The sequence below is a fragment of the Anser brachyrhynchus genome (genome assembly GCF_964034855.1).
Source record: "Anser brachyrhynchus genome assembly, chromosome: 4".
Lineage (NCBI taxonomy): Eukaryota > Metazoa > Chordata > Aves > Anseriformes > Anatidae > Anser > Anser brachyrhynchus.
Genome location: NC_137698.1, coordinates 35945359 through 35969129, shown reverse-complemented (window position 1 = coordinate 35969129; position 23771 = coordinate 35945359). Strand labels below are relative to the sequence as shown.

The following is a 23771-nucleotide window of genomic DNA, read 5'->3' as shown; positions in this document are numbered from 1 at the left end:
ATTCATAATCTGAATGCTTGCTGATGTGAAAGGAACAAGCTGTAGAGGTCTAACTTCTGGATTTGAACCTTTACAAAGACAAGGGGGATAAAGTTCATCCTTTTTAATGTAACTCTATTGTGACTACCACTGTCATAAAGGAAGTTAAAAAAACAAAAAATCCCTACCATGGGATCTACAAGAAGGAAACTGAGGAGTTTAAGACTTGTGTTTAGGTATTTTTTTCCTCATAGCAGACTTTCTATTATAAATCAAAAAGAGCAACTCTTACCTTTTGCCTAGAAACCATCCAAGATTTTATTGTTGGTACCAAAAGACTGCCAAGAAGAATCTGAGCAGGATGATAGATGAGTAAGGGGACAGAAATTAAGGACAGGTGCTCATAACCCGCAAATACTATCTTCAGCATTGGAATCCCTGCAGGCAGAAAAACAGGAGACAGATTCTCAATTCAGATTTCAAGTCAAGGACAAAAGCAAAGCATTTTGCAAAACAACCCAACCAACCAATCCCCCCCCAAGAAAACACAACATGAAGGCACAGAAGTTGTATATATAAAAAAAAAAAAACTACAAAAAAAACCTGGAAGAAAATGAATAGCAACAAAAAAAAATACATTGCAGAGAAAGCTTTGTCAGAAAGGAAGCAGTAGGGGAATGCCATAAAGATCTTTTCTAATTTTGCTGATAGCTGCAAACTCCTGCTGAAGACTTGATATAAAATACATCTGTGCTACAGCATGAATGCTCAGTTGCCAAGCATAGCTCTGTACTGTTTATTTATGACTTTATCTTGCTGTGCTGTTTCATATTTTCATGATTGTCCTCCATCCAAGCAGCCCAACTCCTGCTTGTAACTTTTTCTTCAGTCCATTCACCACTGGAGGAGGGTTGCATTTTCCTGGCATACTCCCTGCCAGTAAGTACCCAAATGACATCCTTAGACTGATTCACACAGTTCAGTTGGAGAGTCAAGGACTGTGCAGGTGAGTGCTCACATGTTAGAGAATAAAACTCTCTGCTCTACCTGTATATTTCAGAAGAGAAACAGCTTGAGAGAAAAAAGGTTTAGTGAACTGAGTGAGCAATATGAAGAGGCCATACCTATGCAGAATCAGAGAGCAGCTGGAGTAGAGAAGTTGCTATGTGTTGGGAGAGCTTAATTTTAAGAGAGAGACATAGGCCATTTTTCTGAAGAGCTTGAATTTGTGCTCAACAGTGCTACTTCTATTAGACATCTCCATGCATAATCTTCCCACTTGATGAAGTGATATGTAAGATTACATTTGATTTAGTTTTTGCAGTAATGAAACTGATTAAGCTGACACTGAACATTTTATTGTTCAAAATGGTCTGTTTAAATCTTGCAACTTTGTTACCTGCTCCACAAAGCATGGGCAGGGGCAATCCTCACAACCATCACCTGTCTTGTTTGACCAGTTGCAGACAAGGGTTGCTGCTAGTCCTCAGGAGCCCCCTGAGAACATACCTTACTTTCTCCCTGGTTTACATGTCAGTCTAGGAATCTTCCACCAGCATCAACCTTGCAGCGAACCAAACTAGACAAGAGTTTTCACAGAGTTTATCTGTGTCGTCTTTCTTAGCAGTGACAATAAACGGAGCACTGTGGCACATGACCTTCATTTCCCCATTAGTAGATGATTTAGAACAACCAAAGTTGCCATATAAACAACTTTTATCTATGTCTTGAATAAATTTCTGTTCTCAACAACCTTCCAGATTTCCATTAATAAAAATGTCTCCCTTCCTTTGGGAGGAAGCATAGCTTATTTGCTGGATATTTACGCCGCCAGTACCCCTTTATTGCTGACACACAGCTAAACTTGCCAAAATCTTCACAGTTGCCACAGCACAATTTCTTTTAATTATTTTAATTAGCTTCATCACATTAAACCACTAACAACCTCATCCCCATATCAGTTGCCTGTTCTTATGTGGCTATTTCCAGCAAAAGACTAAATCAAAAAACTAAAGGCTTGCATACTTAATTCAATATTAATAAATAATTACCCTTAAAACAGTATCTGGGACATATCACCAACACAACAGGACTGCTTATTATTAACACTGATTTCTAGGGCTTAGGAATAGGCACTATTTTGATAGGAATTAAATGGGCATTTGCATTCTATTATGGAGTGCAATTTACTTCAAATACCCATCACATTGTTTTTGTAAACAGATAATGATTTTATTGTCTGTTTCCAGTCTCAACTTCACCCTAACATGTCTTTTCCTGTTCTCTAACCACAGAAAAATAAACTAGAGTCCCAACCTATGAACACGCTATATTTATGTTAATAAGACAGCACCTGGCATTTTGGTGGTGCAATGTCATCCACAGATTTTAAAACACTTCAGTATGCTGAACAGCACTCCTACAAAGAATCTGAGAACACTAAGATGACCAGCCTAAGATCACACAGAAAACTAATGGTGGAGACATGAACAGAATGGATCCAAAGTGACTGAGGCATTCTTTAAATTACTGTACATTTTCTAGCTGAAAGAAAATAGGAGAAATTCTAGACTAAAATGTAAATTCTCTAGAGGAAAGCTATTTCAGTAAACTAGGAAAAGAAAATTAAAGTTGTCAAATATAAATACAAAATACTATAATTAGTGTGACAATGTAATTAGATTGCAGGGTGGAAAGAGGTTCTTAATTCACAGCTTGTTTAAATACATGTCACAACAATAGGTTCTTGTAAGCCACTAATGTGCAATTAAAGTTCCTGCTATTTACTAGGAAAAACTAACTGGTGAAAAGAAGAAGTAATAATTTTTGCAGGTAAGCAGTAGTTTAAAGAAAAGCAAATTCTCTGTTCCCTTTTTATGTACCTTCTGATTTTTGCAATTCCAACTTTGCCAGTATGCAACTCTCTCCAAAAATATTTCATGACAGAGATCCACAAACTACAGTCACAAATGCTTATGTCAGTCATAATACCACAAACCTAAACAAAACAGCATGGGATTTTATTTACTTTTTTAAAAACATATTTTTTATTTACTTTTTAAAAATATTATCAAAACTTTTTTTATTCCAATACATAGCAACTGCAAGCATCAGTATGATTGATATGATTGTATTATTTCATGAGCATAAAGCTCACACCAATTCCTATTTAGGAAAAATATTTTTCAACAGCTATTTTTTCCTCTCTTAAAAATATAAGTAACTGGGTGGTGGTTTTTTTGCTTGTTTGTTTTTAAATAAATTATTTGAAAACAACAATGACCCAACCTAAAAAGAAAGAAAAACAAATCCCATCTGATGACTGGGCTGATGCTGTTTGCTATATCTTAGCTCAGAACGCATTTTCAAGATGAGATTATGAGATTAGCATTGTAAGAAGCTATTGTAAGAAGAGTTTAAATTTAAGAGCTGTTGTAAGAAGAGTCTAAATCTTTTGGATAGATGGCAAGGAATAAAGGTGCTAAGCAAAATGGAGCTTGCTATCTTCATTTTGGGCTGTCCATTCTTTTCCTCATTTTTATAGCATATTGTTCTTGGTATTAATGGAGTATGATAGCTACATGCTTAGTCTAAGGTAACTAAAATTTTGCACGGGATCAAATCACTTGTTGTAGAAAACAAGCCACTAGCATAGCTATAATTCTCGTTTCCTCAGAGTATACAGCAGATGCTCCCTTCCCCCGTGGCCTCCCAGTATCACTAGGGCATTTACTTACAGAATGAAGCATTCACATGTGTAAGGAATGACACCTGCAAGGATCTGTCATTCTGTTTTCACAGAGCCATTAAATCATGCTTATCTGCATTTCAGGGAAGTTGGACTGACTTTCTTGGGTCTTCATCCTGACTGACACTGACGGAGGAATGCTGGAATTAACAAAGGTTGTATACAGACTGGTGAGTTTTAAGACTGGTGTCATGGTCTGAAGTCTCACATCACAAACACCAATCCATGCTGCTCCAGTTTATGAAGTTACAGGCTTCCAGCAGCTTGGTTCAACTCCTCTGCCAATGACCCTCACTCACTATGTATGATGAGAGGACAGAGAGCAGAAATGGGGTACAGGCCCACTGCAACTAAGACAAGGGACTTATCCCTGTGACATGGAGTACTGTTCACTTTTCTCCGTCTCCATCCTCAACCAGCCCGTTGCCATCGTGCAAGAACTTCGCACACCTGAGGAACTGAAGCAAGGAGGAGTGAGAAGACTGCTCTTACGGTCCGGTATAGGAAAGCCCTCGTTGCTTTCCATTGCTCTAGGGTATCCCAGTCTGGTCCCAAGGCTGCGGTTTATCAGCTGCTGGTCTAAGGCCACTGTTCCTGTAGTAGTCTACAAAACTGAAAGCTATTTATCCTTCCTCCAGCTTTGCACCCAGTATAACCTCCCACATGCTCCCCTTTCCCTTTTGCTACTTTCATATTTTGTAGTCACCCTTCGTAAAAGGCCCATGAAAATATTATGCTGCGCTTCTCTACATTTAGTTAACTGTAAAATAATTATAATAAAAATCCTAAAAGATTTGAAGGTATTTTTAAGAGAATTTAAATATAGGACTCTTTTCATCTAGCTATCATGGCAGTAATATAAATGAAGCAAATTAATTTTAATGCTCCAAGGTACTGATTCTGTGTCACTGTCACTGACAGGATCCAACCAGACTTTATGAGATGGCATTTGACTTTATGGAAGTGAGCACTATGCACGCATTTACAATTTTACAGGGACTTTAAGCTGTCATGCTGAAAAATGTTTATAAAACATTAATCAAAAAATGCCTCTTTAATACAATGCATTGTCTGAAGGATGTTAGAAGGCACATATTGTAAATGGATTCTTTTTCTGACTAAAGTAATTTCTACCAAAAGCCTTTCCCCACTGCTATACAAGTACACAGCACGGAGAGATAAAGAGCACTTTCTCAGCACATTACTACCTGATCCAAACACTTGGGAAATCACTAATGTACAGCATGCCATATTTCCATGTCACACATGACACATTTGTCTAAAATTACCCAACAGAGTTTGACATTGCAGCATATTCCATAGCAGAGCTTTCAACTGACATCTGCCAAGTAAGAACTTCAAGTAAGAGCTTTCTTCTTCTAACAAGCAAGTAAGAGTTTTCTTTTATCCTATACCCATGATGGAAGTGATAAAACAATAAGTACTGGAAATCAGTGTTTTTTTTTTTATTATTTTAATATGTTTATTTTATGCTCACTGGATGTGTAAGCTCCCCTCAAAGCAGTGTTTCATCATTTGCTGTTTTCTATCACATTGCGATGGATTCAGAGAACTTAATAGAACATTTTTATTACCACTGAAACACAGGCCATTATCTCTCACACCCAAAGCAGAATTATTGCTAGATGCTCTACTTAGATACTTCACTGTATAGGTTTTTCCCCTTAAATGTCTTTATAACAAACAATTTATCCTAAAACTTTATTGCTTACATTACCGAAACACATTCCAAATCACAAAATGCTCCAGCATTTCTTCTTTGGAAAAGAGATTTTGGTACAAAACAAAGAGGTCATCACTAAGGCTATGAAATCACAACGAATCAGAGCATCAAACAACTGTTAGAGAGAGGCAGTGGAAATACTCAGAAGAAAATCCTTAACCTGTGCACTTTCAGTTCCCTTTTCTCCTCATCTATACATTTCAGAATTCTCAATTGCCATAATCTTCAACTGCAATATACAAAATGAAGCAGGTGTATGAATGGTGGCTTCTCTGACACTCTCTATGCTATGCTGTCGTTCTGAAGAATCCTCTCAGGGATTGATGTGAAGGGAACATCAGTAGGCCAAAAAGCTTTTCGTTTTTTAAACTGAGAAGCCCGCAAAGGGAGGCATATATTGCATTAAACCCCTCCTAAACTGCCAAAACAGGGGTTTTCTGAGTTTCTCTCTGCAAAGACAGTGCCAAATGAGCACCTGAAATTTTACTGCTGAATTTCAGAACAGCATCACATGCAGTCCAGTGACTGCATGGTAGGAAAGGGTGGTGAGATCTTGAAAAATCCAGTACACAGTATTAGAAAGAGGTTGCTCACGCAGATAGCTGCCAGAGTGGCAACATACTGCTAATCTCTGGTTTGCAAACTTTCTTAAGGATTTCCCTGCTTTTTTTTTTTTTTTCCAGGCAAATCAGATTGCAATGGTTAATTTTGAGGAGGCAGAAGTTCATATACTGTGTCTCTCCTCAGTGAAGGCTACACAGGGATAGAAGTTGTTTATTGCCCTTGTTAAGACTCTGCTATGACATACTGATATCATGATGCTTTTGACAAAATAACCAGTTAAGGATTCTTTACCCTCACCTAAATATGCACTGAACTCAAGTTAAATGCTCTTCCCTCAGGACCAGTTTCTTTCAGTTATGGGAATAGCTGAATGATATCTGACTACCAGTAACAGTACAAATACTCGCTCACTACTGAGTACACCCACTTTCAGCTGAAGAAAGCACCTTCCAATGTAATATGAATTCACATTAAACTGGAAGGAGAATAGATTACTGCAAGCTCATCCTAAAACAGTCAGCCAAGCTCTTCCCCAGACAAAAACTTCCTCAGAGTAGAATTTGGTCATCCTTTTCCAGCCCATCTCCACCTGTAACTCTAGGATTTTTTGTTGTTGTTGTTCTCAGTCCTAATCAAGAGATTGTAGACCTTAAAGTCAATTTGTACCCTGCAGGGGGATCAAGGTTGAGAGAAGTAACAGATGGCATTAACTACTCTCTTGTCCAAAAGGAAATAACCATATCAAGGTTAAACTCCATTCACAGTGGCTAGACAGGCCTGCACAACGGTTTGTGGCATTTTTGGTTCAATCACACTTCGGTGACAAAACCTAGTGTTACCATGGAAATCTAACTTTTACTGGTAGGGATAAGGAGATCATCCATCAACACAACCACAACTGTCTCCAGGTGATATGACACTCAGTGACTGATTGGGAAGGACCTGCAATGTTTGTAGCAATTGAGACTACTACCCCTTGCCTTTCTGCCCACAGAAATATACGTGCTGTACAAAGACATGGGCTTAAAATATTATCGGGGTGGGGAAAGATAACGTTTTTATATTTCAGCTCAGTAATAAGTGTATGGAAAGCAAAAAAAGACTCATGAAGTGGTAAAAACAAACATCTAATCAGGAGGTTTTACAAGGGACTGGATGAGAGATTAAAGGAGTCTGGAATGGCTGCAGGGGAAAACTGTAAAAAGGTGAGTGAGCTGTCCTGGTTAAGTTGGAGATCTGCATGGACCCTAATCATCAAACATTTTCACCTTCATCCCCATCCTTGGGAAAGAACTGATTTACCATAACATTCAACAGGCCCTTGCACTACACTAGGGGACTTACCTCTTTCAGAGGCCTAGAAATATTGGGAAGGCTCTGTACTGAATCAGACTGATGTGATCACACAGTGTGGTCCATACAATTACCATAAGAGTGCAAGAATTTCACTGAGACCCACACTATGTTGTAAGAGACTTAGCTGGTCTAATTTTCAAATAAAGAAGGAGAAGGAAAGGAAGTAAGTAATAATAAGGATTTTTTCTTTTTTTGCCATAACTAAGAAAAAACAAAAACCTATTATGCTTTGAATGCTTTTAGTAATTCCTGTTCTTCAGGTAACTGGCTCACCATACTCATCATAAATCAGCAATTTTAAGTGAAATCTAAGTAGTTACTAGAAAACTAGACATTGTGATACTATCAAATTTTTAAGTAAATAAATGTAAAAGATGGAAGAGGAAGAAAGTACAGTTTGTTTCTGGGTTTTCAATGCATGTGTTCAGATTGGAAGTGATGTTTAGTGAACAACACTGGCAATCTTACCAGCTGCCAACAATGAAACATGTAACATCAACAACTGAAGACTAGTGCCTCAGACTCCAGAACACCTCCTCCACCTGCCTGACAACATGGTAGTAATAATTAGTTAACAGGGAATACAAGAATGAATTGAACCATCATGAGTCATATTTTAGATGTGACATCCTTAATTTGGGACCACAACGCAGGCATAGCAATGTTGTAAGCTGACCATAACACTTCAGTGCTTTTTATTGCTTGGAATCAATTCTTTCTTCACACACATAATATAGTCAAGGCATAGGGTAAAATCTTCCTTGTAATTCACTATTAATATCTACGCTATGAAGTTTAAATAAATAGAATTTAAACACTTCCTTCCCTTCTCTACAATTCTTGTATTCAATACTTTTTGAAGGTTTAATATGTTAGATCCACTAATGAAAGGAATTCTGGACAACCAGACTGACAAATTTCCTAAAAACATAAGATGAGATTTGATTTGTTTATTTCCTTCAACATTACTGCCCCTTCCACATGCAGCTGAGGCCAACATCTCTCTCAGCATTAAAATCTTGATTATGTGGATTTATTTACATATATATATATATTTAAAAGTATAATTTTATTTTATAGTCACACCTGTTATTTTTGTAAACACAAGAAGGAAAGGATTATATCCCAAACTGTTTCATATCTTCTAATTAGATTTTTTTTAAAGTCTTTTTCTCCTGAAGCTTTGACGCAAAGGAAAACATGATACCACAAATTCATTATAAATGATAAAACAAAAAAACATTCTTTTCACAAAGAAAAAAAAATAATGTTAGGAATACTAGCATATTTTTCCTTCAATCATCTCTTTACCTGATTTCTGAGTCCAAGAAAAAGAGCTATGAGGCCAGAAAAGCTTTAATGTTCCAGTCATTTGGGAAGGCATTTTGAGAAAACAGCACACTACCTAGAAATACTAAGGGATACTATTTCCCGTCCTAAAATTCTAAAATTCCATGAACTGTAGGATTTCTAATTTTTGTTGCTGTTGTTGGTGTTGTTTTTTTTTTTACGTCTTTGCACCCACTCTTTCAGAAGTGTCTGGAGTCAGCAGCTCAGACTGGCTGCCAGAAGGTGCACTGAGAGCAGCAAATGTAGATGCAACTCTCTCAGGGAGACTCAACATCATCTTCAATACTCACAGTTTTAGCATGGGTGACACTTGTAGCCTCTGCCAGACTGAAGTAAAAAAAAAATTCTTGAGTCATGTCCAAACGTGGATCTTCCCGAGGGTAACCTGTCAGCTGTCTGCTGAGTATAATGTAGTTTCTTAAAGCACATAAATTAACTTTAACTGTTTTTGGTGGGGAGGGAGGGTTGGGAGGGCTCTTGTGTCATTATCATTTTACAGATGGATATGTGGGTTTTTTTTATTTTTTTATTATAAAGAGGTACGAGCTTGCTGTCATTAAAAACCTGCAATCTGGTTTTTAGTGTCTGATCCGATTATGTGTACATCTGGGAAGACACACAACCAAATAAATAATTGGAGAGGTGCAACTCTGAAATGACAATTGTTATTCATCGATCTCTTTCTGTAAGTCGAGATTGAGAGATGTAAACTTCAAGTGAATGAGATCTCCTGGGTGAGATTCTTCAGTTCAAACACAGTAAACAACTGTTGTCCTCTGATGCACATTTTAGTACTGCTGGAGGCAAACTTTCTAAATATTAATAAAAAACCTACTACTGGCAGAGTATACAGATGAAAAGGAAGCCCTGGGAGCTGGTGCAGAATTTCTAGCCACATTCAAAGTCTAATCAAAGAAACATACGTTTCAGGCCAGAAAGGAAAAGAGATTCCCTAATTTCCTCCAGTATTTCCCTTCTGGAATCACAAAGAGGTCAACACTGAGTAAACTGCAATATATTAGATATGCTACATTGCAAGTCTTGTGATAAAAAAGCAACGGAGAATCAGGTACTCTGTGTCTGAGAGCCACTAGAACTCATTGGACTAAACCATTTCTCGCTTTCGTGTTGGCCTGCCAGGGCATTTCCTTCCTGAAAGTACAGCCCATTGGGATGCCCTGGTATGAAGGAGACGAGCAATGACACTTGCCCAGCGACATATGTGAGTAGCAAGGAGAAATAAAAGATATGCTCTGATGCAGACTATCCCAGTGACCACAGCCTACTCAAAACTGTCAGTCTGACTTCTCACAGAAAGTCTCCTTAAAGCGAGTGGTGCGCTTAGTATTAGAGAAATGCTTGCACATGCAGCAAAATGACATGTCACCTTGGGTGCATTAGGCAGTCTGTGCAATCAGGAAACATGTATACTATTCCAATTACATAAATCTTTGCCTCGAACCTAAATTTGGTTTTGCTAGTATTCTGATCTGGCAGCCATACTGGAAATAACAGCACTCCCCAGCTTCCTTAGGGGTCTGCTGAGAAAAATTACATGCCGATTACATGATAATGACCTGTTTGATAATATCATTTGGTACGAACTAAACATTGCTTCTACAAAACTAATGAGCTAGGAAAGACAATCCAGCTGCCCTCAAGTTAGGCTACGAAGAAAGATGCGGACAGGAGAGAAGTCTAGTGGATTTGGGTGCTTCTGCTCACCCCCCTATCATCTCATGTAATACGAAATCCTCAGTTCTTATTTTCCAGAGACAGAGAAAAAAGAGATGGTGAACTATAGAGAAGAGGAAAAAGCCCAACCAATGACTTGCTGCTTCTTCCAAGCAATTGCTGTGTGAAAACTGAAGAGATGAGAAAAACTTTTCAGTTTGACCCAAAGAATCATGCTAACAAAACTGGTGAAAGGTTTTAGCAGCAACTAAATCGCCTGGGATTTCAGAAGCAGGCATGGGATCAAGAGGGCCCTTCTGTTCCTAACCCTCTGGAAGAAGTGAGGGATACGTAGCCCAGACATGGTATCCACATGACACACTCTTTCTATCACATTTCTCACATTGGCTTCCCTTCTTCTCTGAGGGTCAACACCCTACCTATTCCAGTCAGAGTAGTAGCCAGATCATTTTCATTTACATCACTCTAACAGCTGGGTAGGAAATGAGATTAAAAGTCTGGAACAGGTAAGAATATCTGCAAATTCAATCACTAGTAACACCAGGAAGTATGACAGGATACCAGCAGTAATGCCTCTTGTTCAACATTCACAGGAAAATTTTGAAAGTAGAAAATACTATCACAAATCTTACTCTTGAAAACTTTTAGAGAGCAATTAACCAGGATTATTTTTTACATCTTTATGGAATTATTCACACATTCACTGCTAGTCACAGTTCGTCCCTTGGTGAATAACCACCTTAGAGGACAATTCTCTGCCAGGAGCAGAGAAAAGCAACCACAGAGTTTGGCTTGAATATTCACTTAGGGCAATGCATCTGACTTTGCAATCTTACCTTCTATCACAGAATTATTAATTAAGTGAGGCCTCCTTGTTAAAATCTACCTTTTATTTTAACACAAGTTAGAACAGTTTGCCATTCTTCTGTCTAAAGGAAAAGGTGATTATCACCACAAAATAAGAGCCTGCTTTTGATTAGTGCAGCATTTCACTGACTTTGGGTACAGGAACAACCAAATGAAGCAAGAACACAGCTAATATTAAACAGCAGTGGCTTAGGTTGTGCAAATATAATTACTTACCTCTGAAAAACTTGTAAAGAGATCTGTAGAAAACATGAGCAAACTCTAGATAGCTGTGAGCAGATTGGAGCTATATGTGAGCACGATGCACTGTCACATTGTGCAGCTGGGGAACTTGAGGAAAGGCATGGTCTGATTAATCCATAGCCTAGATGATCTGCTCACAGACAATTGAGCTGTCTGTGAATCCACTTGTGCATTACACAGTGCTTTTAAAAATTGTTCAAGGACAGACTATCAATTCTGTACTCACAGAGTAAGTAGCTGAGTATTTCAAAAAAATAAATTTGAATGAAATTAAAACAATACAAAGGGCTTTGTCTTTTCTTTTGAAAATTATTCTTTCCTGGAAGTACTTTGTACCCTAGAAACTTCGATTGCATTACCTTAAGAATTCCACAATGAAAGAACAGCAACATCGTTAAATACAAATAAGGAAAAATGCACTATGCATCACAAAATACCCTGATTTCATTATAAGTTTTTTTTTAAACTAATCTGCTGTTCATCATACCTGCATTACAGACATTTGCACTTGTGAGAGCCAAATAAGTACCACTACTCCATTTTCTATTCATAAAATAAATTTACAAAGTAAATTAAAAGTATCACAAAGTAAATTAAAAATATTTTTTGACTATCCTAATTTTTTATTTTGGAGTTGTAACTTCTGGCTAGTAATTCACTCTGCCAACTCTGCCAAAGATAAAGTAATGTTCCGTACTTGGCTGCAACTTTCATGTAAGTCCAAGCAACAACTCTGCAGTATTGTTTAGATGAGCCACACTGATAGCTTTGCACTTCCTTGAGGCCTCTTCTCTTCTCACTGAATGAACTCCAGGGAATGGCATCATGTCGGGCTTTCCAGATGGATTATGTGAAGCCATAGCTCAATGTCATTTTCAATAGCAAGGCTCATAATTAAAGGTCAAATAGTCACTTCATCTGCAATCAATCAATAGAAGAAGTACTAATACTAAGTACTAATCAATCAATGGCAAATGCACTAATAAAAGCCATGCATCAAATGTCCGCATATGTGTGTGCTCACATGCACTATGCATATATGTGAGTAGGCGGAAGGAGAGAAAGAGAACAAAGTGTGGGTGAATATGCCAGAGGGCATTGTGAATACTATATTTATCTTCACTACTTGTAAGTTTATATCCCATTTCACTCATTACGTGAAATACAAATAACATTATTTTTTTCTGCATGTGTGATGTACTGTATTCAAAAACTGCCAAAGCATCCACCTCTATTCAGAAATACCGGCTTGTGCTCCTAACTAAGAAACACAAAGGCACCTACCCTGTGTAATTTGTCCTTACACAAACATGCCCTGCACTCTGATCTGTGAGACAAAAAGTGTGTCAACTGTTCTGTCTACAAAATAAAACCCAGCATATGGGAACAGCACTCATCTCCGTGCAAAGCAAGCACTTATTCATGGATTCAACACTGGAAGTGGCAGTTGGCCTCATGAGCATGCACTGCATGGGAATTAGTTGGTTTCATAATATGGTGTGGGAGAAAGTGACTTATAAAAGTCTTCTCATGCCTCTCCTATTACCACTTCTAAAGCTTTAAAGCTGTCAGCTCTTCTCCCACTTTTGTCGGTGCCATCGTAAATTCCCCAGGGAAGGGACCAGACGTACCTATCTGGAGCTTTACCTGCCAAGCTGAGAGAAATCAATTTCAAAGTGAAAGAACAAGTGTTGGGGGGTCATTTATATACTACCACTGGAATCTTAAAGACAAACAAAGCACAGCTCCACAATGGATATGAAACCAGACCCTGAGCTGTGTTTGTGCTTTCAGGCACTGAAATGACTGAGAGAGAGAAAAACTCTCTCTGCTACAAGAGAACAGAAGGTTTCTTGTTGAGTGGTTTATAGTGAACACCTCTGGACATGGAGAAATGTGACAGAACAACAAAAGAATAGGAGGTAAAATACATGTGTCTGTTCTTGTTTCTGCTAAGATCAGGGTGGACACGACTGCCAGAGATAGATTTAACTGTCATTCAGAAATGGCTGATCCTTAAGAACTAATTTTACCTACTCTGCTTTCAACTTCAGTGAAGAAATAAATTCTAGTTGCTCTGGTTAACAATTCTTGTTTACATCATCAGCTCAGGGGCATATCTCATCTCACTACGGCTTTACAAAACCCGATCCCCCTTATTTACATAGAAATGTGTACTTACACACCTCTGTCTTATCTAGACCTGGTACTAATACCAAACAGAGCAGAATATGCCTTTAATTGAGACACAAGCTCTTCAAAGATGAAGGTAAAGCAATCTGTCCTGAAGCTCACAAATGAAACAGTCTGTAGCCAAGAAACAGTCCTGTAATACTGTGTTCCACCATGACTCTCTTTCGTTTCAATTTGCACACTTATCCATATGAAACATCTGTATGAGATAAAAGTATATATGGCTGAGGAGAAGTTGTAGGAGTCCTTGAAGTCAAGGTGGTTGAAATATTTTTTGTTTTTGTTGTTGCTGTGATTGGGCAAAGACAGCAACAAAATATAAAGTATATCTGACTCCTCAGGCTGTGCTAATCAGAGCAGTAATCTGGAATTGGGAAAACACAAGTCAAAAAGACAAGCAAACTAGAAACCTAGAAATAGTCTCTTTTAGATAAGAAAACAAAATATCAAAAGGAGAGTGTATTAGCAGATGAGATGTGCACCGACTCAGCTGTTCACATAGGGTGCGGGTCAAGATGCTACATGAGGATGCTTGGCAGAGCGAGTGAAAGAGATGAAGAGTCCCTAATGCTTTTCCTGGATGAAGGTAAGCAAGCCCCTTCAGGACTTAAATATTTTTTAAAAAGGCTTTGTGGTTATTTTCTCAGTGCCATCACATGCTGCAGAAGTATTCATAGAGTGTATATAAAACTGTTTTCACAGGGGAGGAAAGAAGCAAATTACACATTTGTGCTGTCAGATACAACCAACTTTTCTTCTGTAATATCATGTTTGTGTCCTAAGTTCCTATACATCTCCATATTGCAGCAAGTACAGTAGTGTGTTATGATTTAGGTGTGGAGTTGCTTTCTATAAACACAAACATAACCATCCTCCTGAATACAAGCACATTTACTAGTTGAAACTTCAGTTTGAACAATCGGCTGGAAAGAACCTCAAATGTCATTTAATCTATCTACTGCTCCAAGGCAGGGTCAACTCCAGTTTATCTAATTCCTGACTGAAGCTGGTCTACAATGATAAGATATTTCACAACACTGATAGGCAACATATTCCACGGCTGAAGTGTTTTTTACAGTAAGGCTTCCCTGACTGCTTCAATCTTATTCATTGTAACAAAGCTCTTCCTTTTTCAAAGTCCACTGTGAAAGAGTCACTTCTCCTACTTTGCATCAACCTTTTATGCGTTTGAAGATCACTACTGTATTTCAGCTGTTGTCTCTCAATAAACTCAGTTGTTTCAACCTTTATCATGGGCCATATTTATGAGACTTGGGGTCATTTATGGCACTCTCCTCTGATCTCCTTCCAATTGGTCCACATTGTTTTTGAACTGTGGAACCCAAAACACCATGCAATAGTGTCAAAAGCCAGGATGCTCTTAACCCATGCAACTTTTGCTACTTTTCCACAAACCACAGGACCTTGTGTGAAAGGAAACGAATTCGGTTTGATATGGTACGCATTTGACAAATCTATGGGACTCTTACTCATTTCCTCGTTTCCTCCTACACTGTTAAAATTATTTACTTGTTTCAGTAGTTTCCTACGAAATTAAGTTAAACTCACTATCTATAATTCCTTGGCCCCTCCTCATTTCCATTTCGAAAAGAGGTATTATGTTTGCCTTTCCCTTGTATTCCAGGAACTCCTTCACCTCCCACAGTCTGCCAAGGATGCTTGCAACCATTCTGCAGCACAGGCCTGGCTGAAGCAAAGAACCCTGAGATGAGTTTTACCTTATCAAACTGACCTGAAAACATCTCACCTCTCTAAGTTTGAACTCGTTCTTCCCCTACTTCAGGCTGAGCTCTTAACTCCCTTATTGACACTAGCTGTGTTTATGTCTTGAAAAGGCATATATTTAGTTGCATATGCTCTATCAAACATGTTTTCATATTTTGAAAAACAGCACGAAAATATTCAAGTACTAGTCATTTCACTGACTGAACATAATGAATGAAGCAGTATGAAGTGACTCTAAGCAGGACTCTCAGACAGTATTTTGTGACTTTACACTAGAACATCTTATCACTAAGAGATTTTAAATGACAAATATCTCAATATTATTTTGATAAATTAATTCTAATAATTAAAACACTGCCCCCCAAAATGTGCAGACTTAAACACATACATTTCGCACATACTAAGTAAAAGACTATTATCTGTTTGTGATTACTGAATACACTACATGCTTTGTTTTCACTTGTACATCCTAGTTTTGAGGTTTAAGAAATTTATTGTGAAACTGGGAAGATATACCTTAGAATATTTTTAGTAACAAAGCTGAAATTTTATCAATATCGGAATAGGCAACAGAACAGCAATATAAGAACAGAAAGAAAAATCCACCTTTCCATAAGGTCTTAACGATACACCTGAAATCTGAGCTGAAAAGACTACGTTGCGTGTCCTGTAATAACCATTTATTTTATGTATGCAAAAATATTATCCCACAATTAATATCATACTGGTAGCATTACTTGCCACACTGAAATGAAAAACATTTAAGCAGAAAAGCCAGCAAACAGTTACTTTTATTTCCTCTTCAACAAAACAGGCTATGAACGTTACTGTTGTTTTGCTCAAAAGCTTATCTTCTGACTTACCCAGGGTGAGGGATTTGTGTGTGGAACAGAAAATGATAGCCACTGTATCTGCTGGTGTGAAACCAGAGTCATTCCTAGAAAAGAAAGAGTTTTAATAACCTCTAATAGCAAAAACCTTCTTAAAACATCATCAATCAAATATATTACTTTGAGGATCCATATGCAAGTTCACATCACTTTGATCAGTTCTAGTGACAGAAATAATTCTACCAACAAATGAACAGTAGTGTTTGATTTTTTTTTTAAGCAGAATTGTTTCTCAGTTGTTGCAGACTCTCTACTGAATATGCTCCCCTGTGAAAGAGAGGAATTCTGAACACACAGTATGTAGGACAAATTTTATTCCAGCCAGGGCTATTTTTGCAAACATGCTATATCACAGCAGTGGCAGGTTTGCCTCTGTGAAAAAAAAATAATAAAAAAGAGCATGACCTATGATTTTCTTTCCTAGTATGTAACAGTTACAAGAAGCTCAATTTAGACAGTATACTGAGTCTACACTATAAACATTGCTTAGAACAGGTAGTTATCTTCCACTTCAGAGAAAATCTTCATCTAAAGGTTTACACATTGGAAGCAATGCCGGGAAAGGTGGAAAAATGACATGCAGAGGTATATGACTGGTTAATGGATCACTCTTTGGTCCAAATTTGGAATAATTTTCTAAGATTCTAAATATTTATCATGCTGTCTGAACTGGTTACTACTTACAGCATTTTACAGTTTTACAGATTTTTTTACATTTTACAGATTTTACAGTTGGGGCAGATCTTTCCTCCAGATCAAGTATAGCCATTCAAAAGTTATATAAAATTGCCTTCCAAGGTCACAGTATGACCTTGTCACAGAGAAATTTCCTTGTGGCACCAAAAAAAGCATAAGTAGCTGTAAGACATGGCACCTTTCTTTATGATTCCCCCTTACAGATATTGTATAATTTATATAAAGCATATGTCTGGAGTCTGCTATATTGTGACACTTCACATTCAGCAGAGTGCTGCTGAGGAAAATACTCCAGGAAGCACAAATCAGAGGACAGTGCTGGATATTCTAACTAGCTCAAGTGATGCACTAAGCCTTTGGCTAACACCATTCTTGCAGTACTGTTTTTTGAGAAGTGTACATACAACTGTTCTTCTTAGAAAAAGAATACCTATACCAAACGTTAGTTTGGGACAACTGCCTTTTAGGAATCACCATATAAATGTAACAGATTTGACATATACAGAGAAGAGTGGATTGCCAGCCCAGCAAATGCATCTTGAGATGTAAAAAGTCAAACTGAGTTCTCTCTCTCATATGTCATCAGCATGTCTGCAGGGCAAATTATACCTTCAGTGACATCTGTGCAAATCCATTTTTTTTCAGTGGATGAGGTATAGCAGTGATTGATTGAGATTTAACAACTCTGTAATTAACACACAAGAAAGGACAGAATTCAGGTCCTGCTCTCTTAGTCTATGAAATGCTAACAGAAAATGCAGTAAGGACAATATGAAATATCAAAATGAGGTCACCCCTATTCGGAAACCTGTGCTTTCACATTTTTGTATCACACAAAACCAAAATATCACACAAAAATATTCAAGCATTCTGTTATAGGACGCTCATTTACCTTGTAGAGAAGAGGAAGGTCAAAAACATGAAGCTCATCTGAACAGAAAATACTGAAAGAGAAACAAGGTAAAACTGGACTTGCATCACAGAAGTGAACGTCATTTAAATCTCTGCAAGTACCATGTATGCGCCTTTTGCACTCACAGAAAAGATCAGAAGGTAGGCTAGACCAAGTCAATTGAGAGAAATCCAATGACAGCCTTTAAAGGCTGGTGATTAGGACAATCATGTCTGCAAAAACAATATGTATCATCACATCCAAGACAGAGCTAGTATTCTGACTACACAAGTTCTTCCCGAGGTAACTTCTGAATGAAGTATTTCTTGAAACAATGAATTACAGAGAAATTCACTGTTGCATGCTGCACATCTGTTTTCACTAGTTTTGCTTATGGGATCAACAACATAAAACCTCTTGGATGTGCTTTGGTTGCCAAGTATTTAAATGTAGCCCCCTTTCTATTTAACAGAAGAAAGTACAATGTGTAAGCATGATTGCAATAAATATTCTCACACAGTGGGTATATTACTCTCCTGATGAATGATCACTATTAACAGGAGATAATCATACACATTTAATTCCCTCTGAGACAAAGGCTAATTCCTGAACTGGGCAGCATACATCAGACAAAGCAGCTGTTCATTCAAGCTCAGTCAACTTTGTAAGTGTGGATGGGTTTTGTGCATCCTGAGGGGAGGACTCCTCTGCCAGCTCACGTGATGCCCGCAGGGGTTCTGGGACACGCAGAGCCCACACTCGATCTGCAGAGATGCAGGGAATGAGCTCAGGGAGCAGAGGCGGCTTCCCAGCTGTGCTGTGAGTAGCTGCTGAGGCTGCAGAGACCAGCTCTGCACTGGAGGGCAGGAACTCCCCGCAGAGCTGGAGGAGAAGCCCTATGACCTGTACGGCCCTTTTCGGGGGGAGTGTGCTGGGGGGAGGGCTCTTACTTTCAGCAGAATCTGGGGGTGAGTCCTCTCCCTTCTCCTTGCAAAACTTGTGAATGCAATAAGGCTAATGTGTCCCTGAGGGTAGTGCAAGCCAAGACAATGCATTTGATTTTGACCCCAGTTTATAACTGGGCAACATGGCAGGGATATTAGCTATTACCAGTGACATTTTCCATTCTCTTGCATACGTTTCCTAGGATGTATAAATGTCACCTCAGCATGCACTTAATACTTCCTTCGTGAACTACGGAAGCAATCCATTGTTCCTGAATTACAGTATTTCTGCAGCTAAGTACATTAATTGAACATGCACAGAAAAAAAATCCCTTAATACGTATACTTCTGTAAAGCAATATGCATGTGTTACTACCAATTATCCCTCGTGCATATTTTGCTGTGGCTAGCATATTAACATAAAAATTCCATGACAACATTAATCAGCAGAATAATAAATGCAGTTTCATCTCAAAATCTTTGTGCTAATTTCACATCCTGGTAATAACATAACACACGCATCCAGCCAACATATCCAATGTAGGTTCAAAAACTTTTTTCTAGAATATAGCATACATACTTATCTCCACAACTTCCTTATCGTTCAGTTTTATAAATGTTTTAGCAAAAACAAATGCCTAATAAGTTCCTAGCAGTTTCAAGGCTTATGTTAATATTTGTACTACGAAACTCCAATTATGCACACTGGAAACGAAAACGTATATATAATGATTTTAATGCATTGTACTGCAAGTGGTGTACATAATTACACATGGCACAAATGCAGAGCTGTCTCTGTCAAAAGAAAGTAAAAGAAGGGCAATGGAAGCAACCACTCCACAACTGTTCAAGGAAAAATGTGCCTTTTTATCTCAAAGGCAACTTTTTTTCAAAGTAGTGGTCATCACAGTAATGAAATTACTTCGTTCTCTTTCTCTGCATGTTATGTCAGAGTTGGAAATTTCCATGTCCCTCTTTTTCTCTGACAATCCTACACTGATTTAGGCACGTGGTCCTTCTCAGATGCCTGTGCAAACAACTATTGCCTCCATTTTGCAAAAGCTCATTTGAATGGCTTCCCTCTTCTCTGCTTCCAAAATAAAGCAGTTATACAGTACCAGTTATAATTCTATGTAATATTTGACACACATATAGTGTTTCATAATAAAAAAAAGGCCACAACTAGAACATGTAAAATGGAATAAAAAGTGACCCACTAAGTACAGAGGCAAATTTCCCACTGACTTCAGTGACGGTTGGATTTATATAAGATACATGATTCTTCTTAGACAGAAACGTGCACATACACATACTTCAGGAAAGTGATGCACTGATTTCTTAAAGTCTAACAGTTTTAGAAAACATAAAACGTGATTTATACTGTAGCATACTATCGCTACCTCTGCTTCAAGCAAACTGAAACTCCTGTCTCTGCACAGTCTGAAGCAAGACAGGAATTACCTACAGGGAGAGAAGACAGTGCCTGTATACCACTGTCCTTCCCTGGGAGGTAGTGATCTGCAAGTGTATTTTTAACTGATGGCAAAGATACCAGCAGTCTATTCTCATGTGTGCATTATTTAAGGCTGAATGAATAGAGTGCTTCTAAAACAAACTCTGCACCAAATGTGTTCATCCACAGAAATGTATCAACACCTTCGAACTCCCAACTAGTTTCTAGGTTTGTAAAATGGTCAGGAACTATTTAAAAGTTTTAACAATGCTTTTGAGTAACAGCTTAAACCCAGATATTTCCTTTCTGTTTGGAATGTCTCATTTGTGCAAATATGGCTGTTTAAAAAACAAGAAGGCAAATCAGAACAGTCAGAAACACTTGGAAAGTAATACCATGCCCCTTTACAAGGGGAGGTCCACTGAGTAGTCTCAGGAACACCTAAGTAGCAGGGTTCACCCTTGTCAAAATGCTTACTCAATCTCCTAAAAGCATCCAGCCCCTAAGAAGTCTGGTAATCTATTTTGCTAGACACATTAAAAGTACAAGCTCTAGCCCCATTTCAGCATTACCCCAGCCCCATCCTTTGCAATACATATAGCTCATTGCACCCATGAATCACTGATAAATAATATGTTTTAAGACTGAACTTACTTATGAACACTATTACGATCAAGCTAAATTTGTCAAGGTCGATATTTGGATTGGCAAAAGTATCACAGAATGTGGTGTAGATGATCATCAGGAGCACACAGCTGCTGATAGCGCCAAATGGAGGCTTCTTCCTTTCAAGCCAGTCCCTGATGTATCTTCGGACAATCTGAAACACAGAAATCAACAGGTTGCCTCTTTTCAAAGATGCAGGGAACCAAGTTGGGCATCACAAAGTGAATCTGACAGCGGAAAGACACAAAGAGAAGAGAGTAATTTGGATGACGGCCACAGTGGATTTCAAAGCTTCCCTGCCACACAACTCTTCTTCTGGGGAATTTAACATTTGTAGTGCAACTTCCACTGGGCGTCCATAATGAGAGTATATTTTCAAGTACATTCAAATCCATCCTTAATCATGCCAAATGTTCTTTGCTAGCTGTCACTGAGACATGCCCATTAAGCCTCCCCAAAGTTTATCTCCTCTGCTGATACTAATGGATGTATGTAATTATCACAGTCCCCATTGCATCAACAGACAATTCCAAGTGCAACTTTGGGAATCTTAAAAATCTGACATCTTCAGGAATTTCATGATGGTAGATAATCGAAAGTGATCCATGGAACATTTTAATATTTAAATAGCTAGCGATGCACCAGAAGTTTTTAATTAAATTATAACTCAAGCTTGAAAAGCAAAAGTGCATGTGTTGTGGGACTTTAAATAATTCAAACTCTGAATATCTAGAGTTTTTGTAAATCCAAAGACAAATGCCATTTGCACGCTTTCAGAATACGAGAATTAACACATGAAAACAAGCAAACCTACTCTACTTAGCCTAACTTTTGCAATTTCAGGAAATTGAATATGAAGTTGTTTTTCAATATTTTTTTTTTAGAAACAACTATAAATTTTAAAGTAAATTCAACTTTCAAATTATGCCAAACACTACAGGACTACGCATCAGCAGATATAATACATCTATTTCAGCCCTGCCTGGGGAGCCACTTTCATTTTTTCTCTTCACTTTATATGGTTTGAAAAAACTTTTTAAAGCTTTTCTCATACAGCTGTGACTTGTGTTAATTTTTCAGCGATCCCATTATCTTGCCTAATTTCTCCTGAGACTTCCCAATACTCTCTGTTACCATACTCTTTCAGAAATCATAGCACAAGATCCTGAAACGACTCTACCAAGAAGGCTCTAAAGGTATCTCATTACCTTCCCATAGCAGTACCATTAATAAGCAACGCCACTATGAGTTTAATAATACAGAGCATTTTAGAGGTATTCAAGATTAATATCAAAACATCGTCACCAAAGCTACCACAGGACCTTTTCACACACTAACCGCCAAAGCCGCTGGATTGACCTCAGAGCTGTCAGCTTTCCTCACTGCCTTCCCAGCTTGTTCGCAAATCTCTCAATAGGGAAGTCCTGTAAGCAGCTATCCTGGTAACCACGGAAAATAGGCTCGATAAGCCACATGGCAGGGCACCCACTAAAAACTGCGCTTGAGGTTCACAAAAAGCTAAGCAGGCTGAAGACCAGTGCTCACCTCACAGTACTTGTAAGCTTCCTGCTGATGAAGAATAACAGATTTACAGGAAAACACACAAGAAAACACTCGGCACCCCAGTGAAAACACAACTTTAAAATTTCACATTTGCCAGATGTTAGAGAGAGAACACAACTCAGTGATACAGCCAAACTTCTGAAAGAGCATTGAGAGGAGTCCATCAGGCACCTCCCTACAGGCCAGCAGGTAGGAATAGACCGCCACGCTGATGGAAGGGAGCCAGGACAGCTGTGTGCAGAAATTCAGTGTGTTGTGTGACAGAGATCAACTGGGAAGACCAGATGAGCCTATTCTGGACTTTGCAAGCAATAAGCACAGATTTTCATCTCTAAAGTGAGTGTTTTCTAAGGAAGTTAAAAATAATTCCTATTTTAACTTAAATTAAGGTCACTTTGGGGAAAAAGAAAAGCTACTTGAGACCACACATTCATGGTCCTTCCACCAAGCTCATTAATGAGATGCTGAAAAAAGAAAAGTTATGGTTAATTATGCCACAGGTATAATTAACTGGAGGTATTTATTATGGGACCTATAACCTTGTGTCTGTACATGGTATAAATACAACGTGCATGACAATATGAACTTCATACACATTTAACATAGACAGGTGTATAAGAGAAAGGAAAACATTTTAAAGCTGCCAGCAGTATTTCCTCAAAATCTTCAATCAGATGACACCTTCTTTAGATATCCACCTTTACTGAGTCTGCAACTATTGTGAATGAGCAAGCATAAGTACCATTATGGCTTTTTACTGCACTTTATGTTAAAAAAAAAAAAAAAAAAGACGTAATCAGATTCTGAAGGACTAAACTGTGGCTTTAGAAAATCATCAGATCAACCCAGTGTCATGCTACACATAGATTGTAAAAACACAGATAAGTACATCCTCTCTAACACAGTATCCAATACCTTTTGATTTTCTCACAGGTTCAAAAAAAATCTATAATTTCAGAGGTGAATTCAGCCTATGATCATTGATTCCACGTAATCCAAATTCTTATATAATTTAAGAGGAGAAAAAAATAACCCTACAGGTATTTGTAAGAGCTCAACTAGATTTTTTAGCAGGGAAGCTCATGTCTGCTGATTCATTTTGACTGAAAAACAATCTATTTGTTACTTATTCATGCCCTGCAGAGTTGTTTGAGGACAAGGATACTTTGAAAGCCTTTCAAT

General features: G+C 38.0%; 1 protein-coding gene across 7 annotated transcripts in view; it reads right to left on the bottom strand.

The window, feature by feature from the left end:
- Positions 1-23771, bottom strand: part of SLC10A7 (solute carrier family 10 member 7) — a 151915-nt gene that overhangs the window by 10623 nt on the left and 117521 nt on the right. For 4 of the 7 annotated variants that reach the window (XM_080588679.1, XM_080588695.1, XM_080588694.1 and 1 more), the window contains 4 exons: positions 21015-21180; positions 17964-18015; positions 16349-16422; positions 272-417 (listed from right to left, as the gene is read on the bottom strand). In XM_080588679.1, coding sequence (XP_080444805.1) covers positions 272-417; positions 16349-16422; positions 17964-18015; positions 21015-21180 — 438 coding nt within the window. Of the gene's footprint in view, positions 1-271; positions 418-9154; positions 12465-16348; positions 16423-17680; positions 17757-17963; positions 18016-21014; positions 21181-23771 lie in introns of those variants that run through there. The other 3 variants (XM_080588697.1, XM_080588696.1, XM_080588685.1) reach the window with 3 other exon arrangements.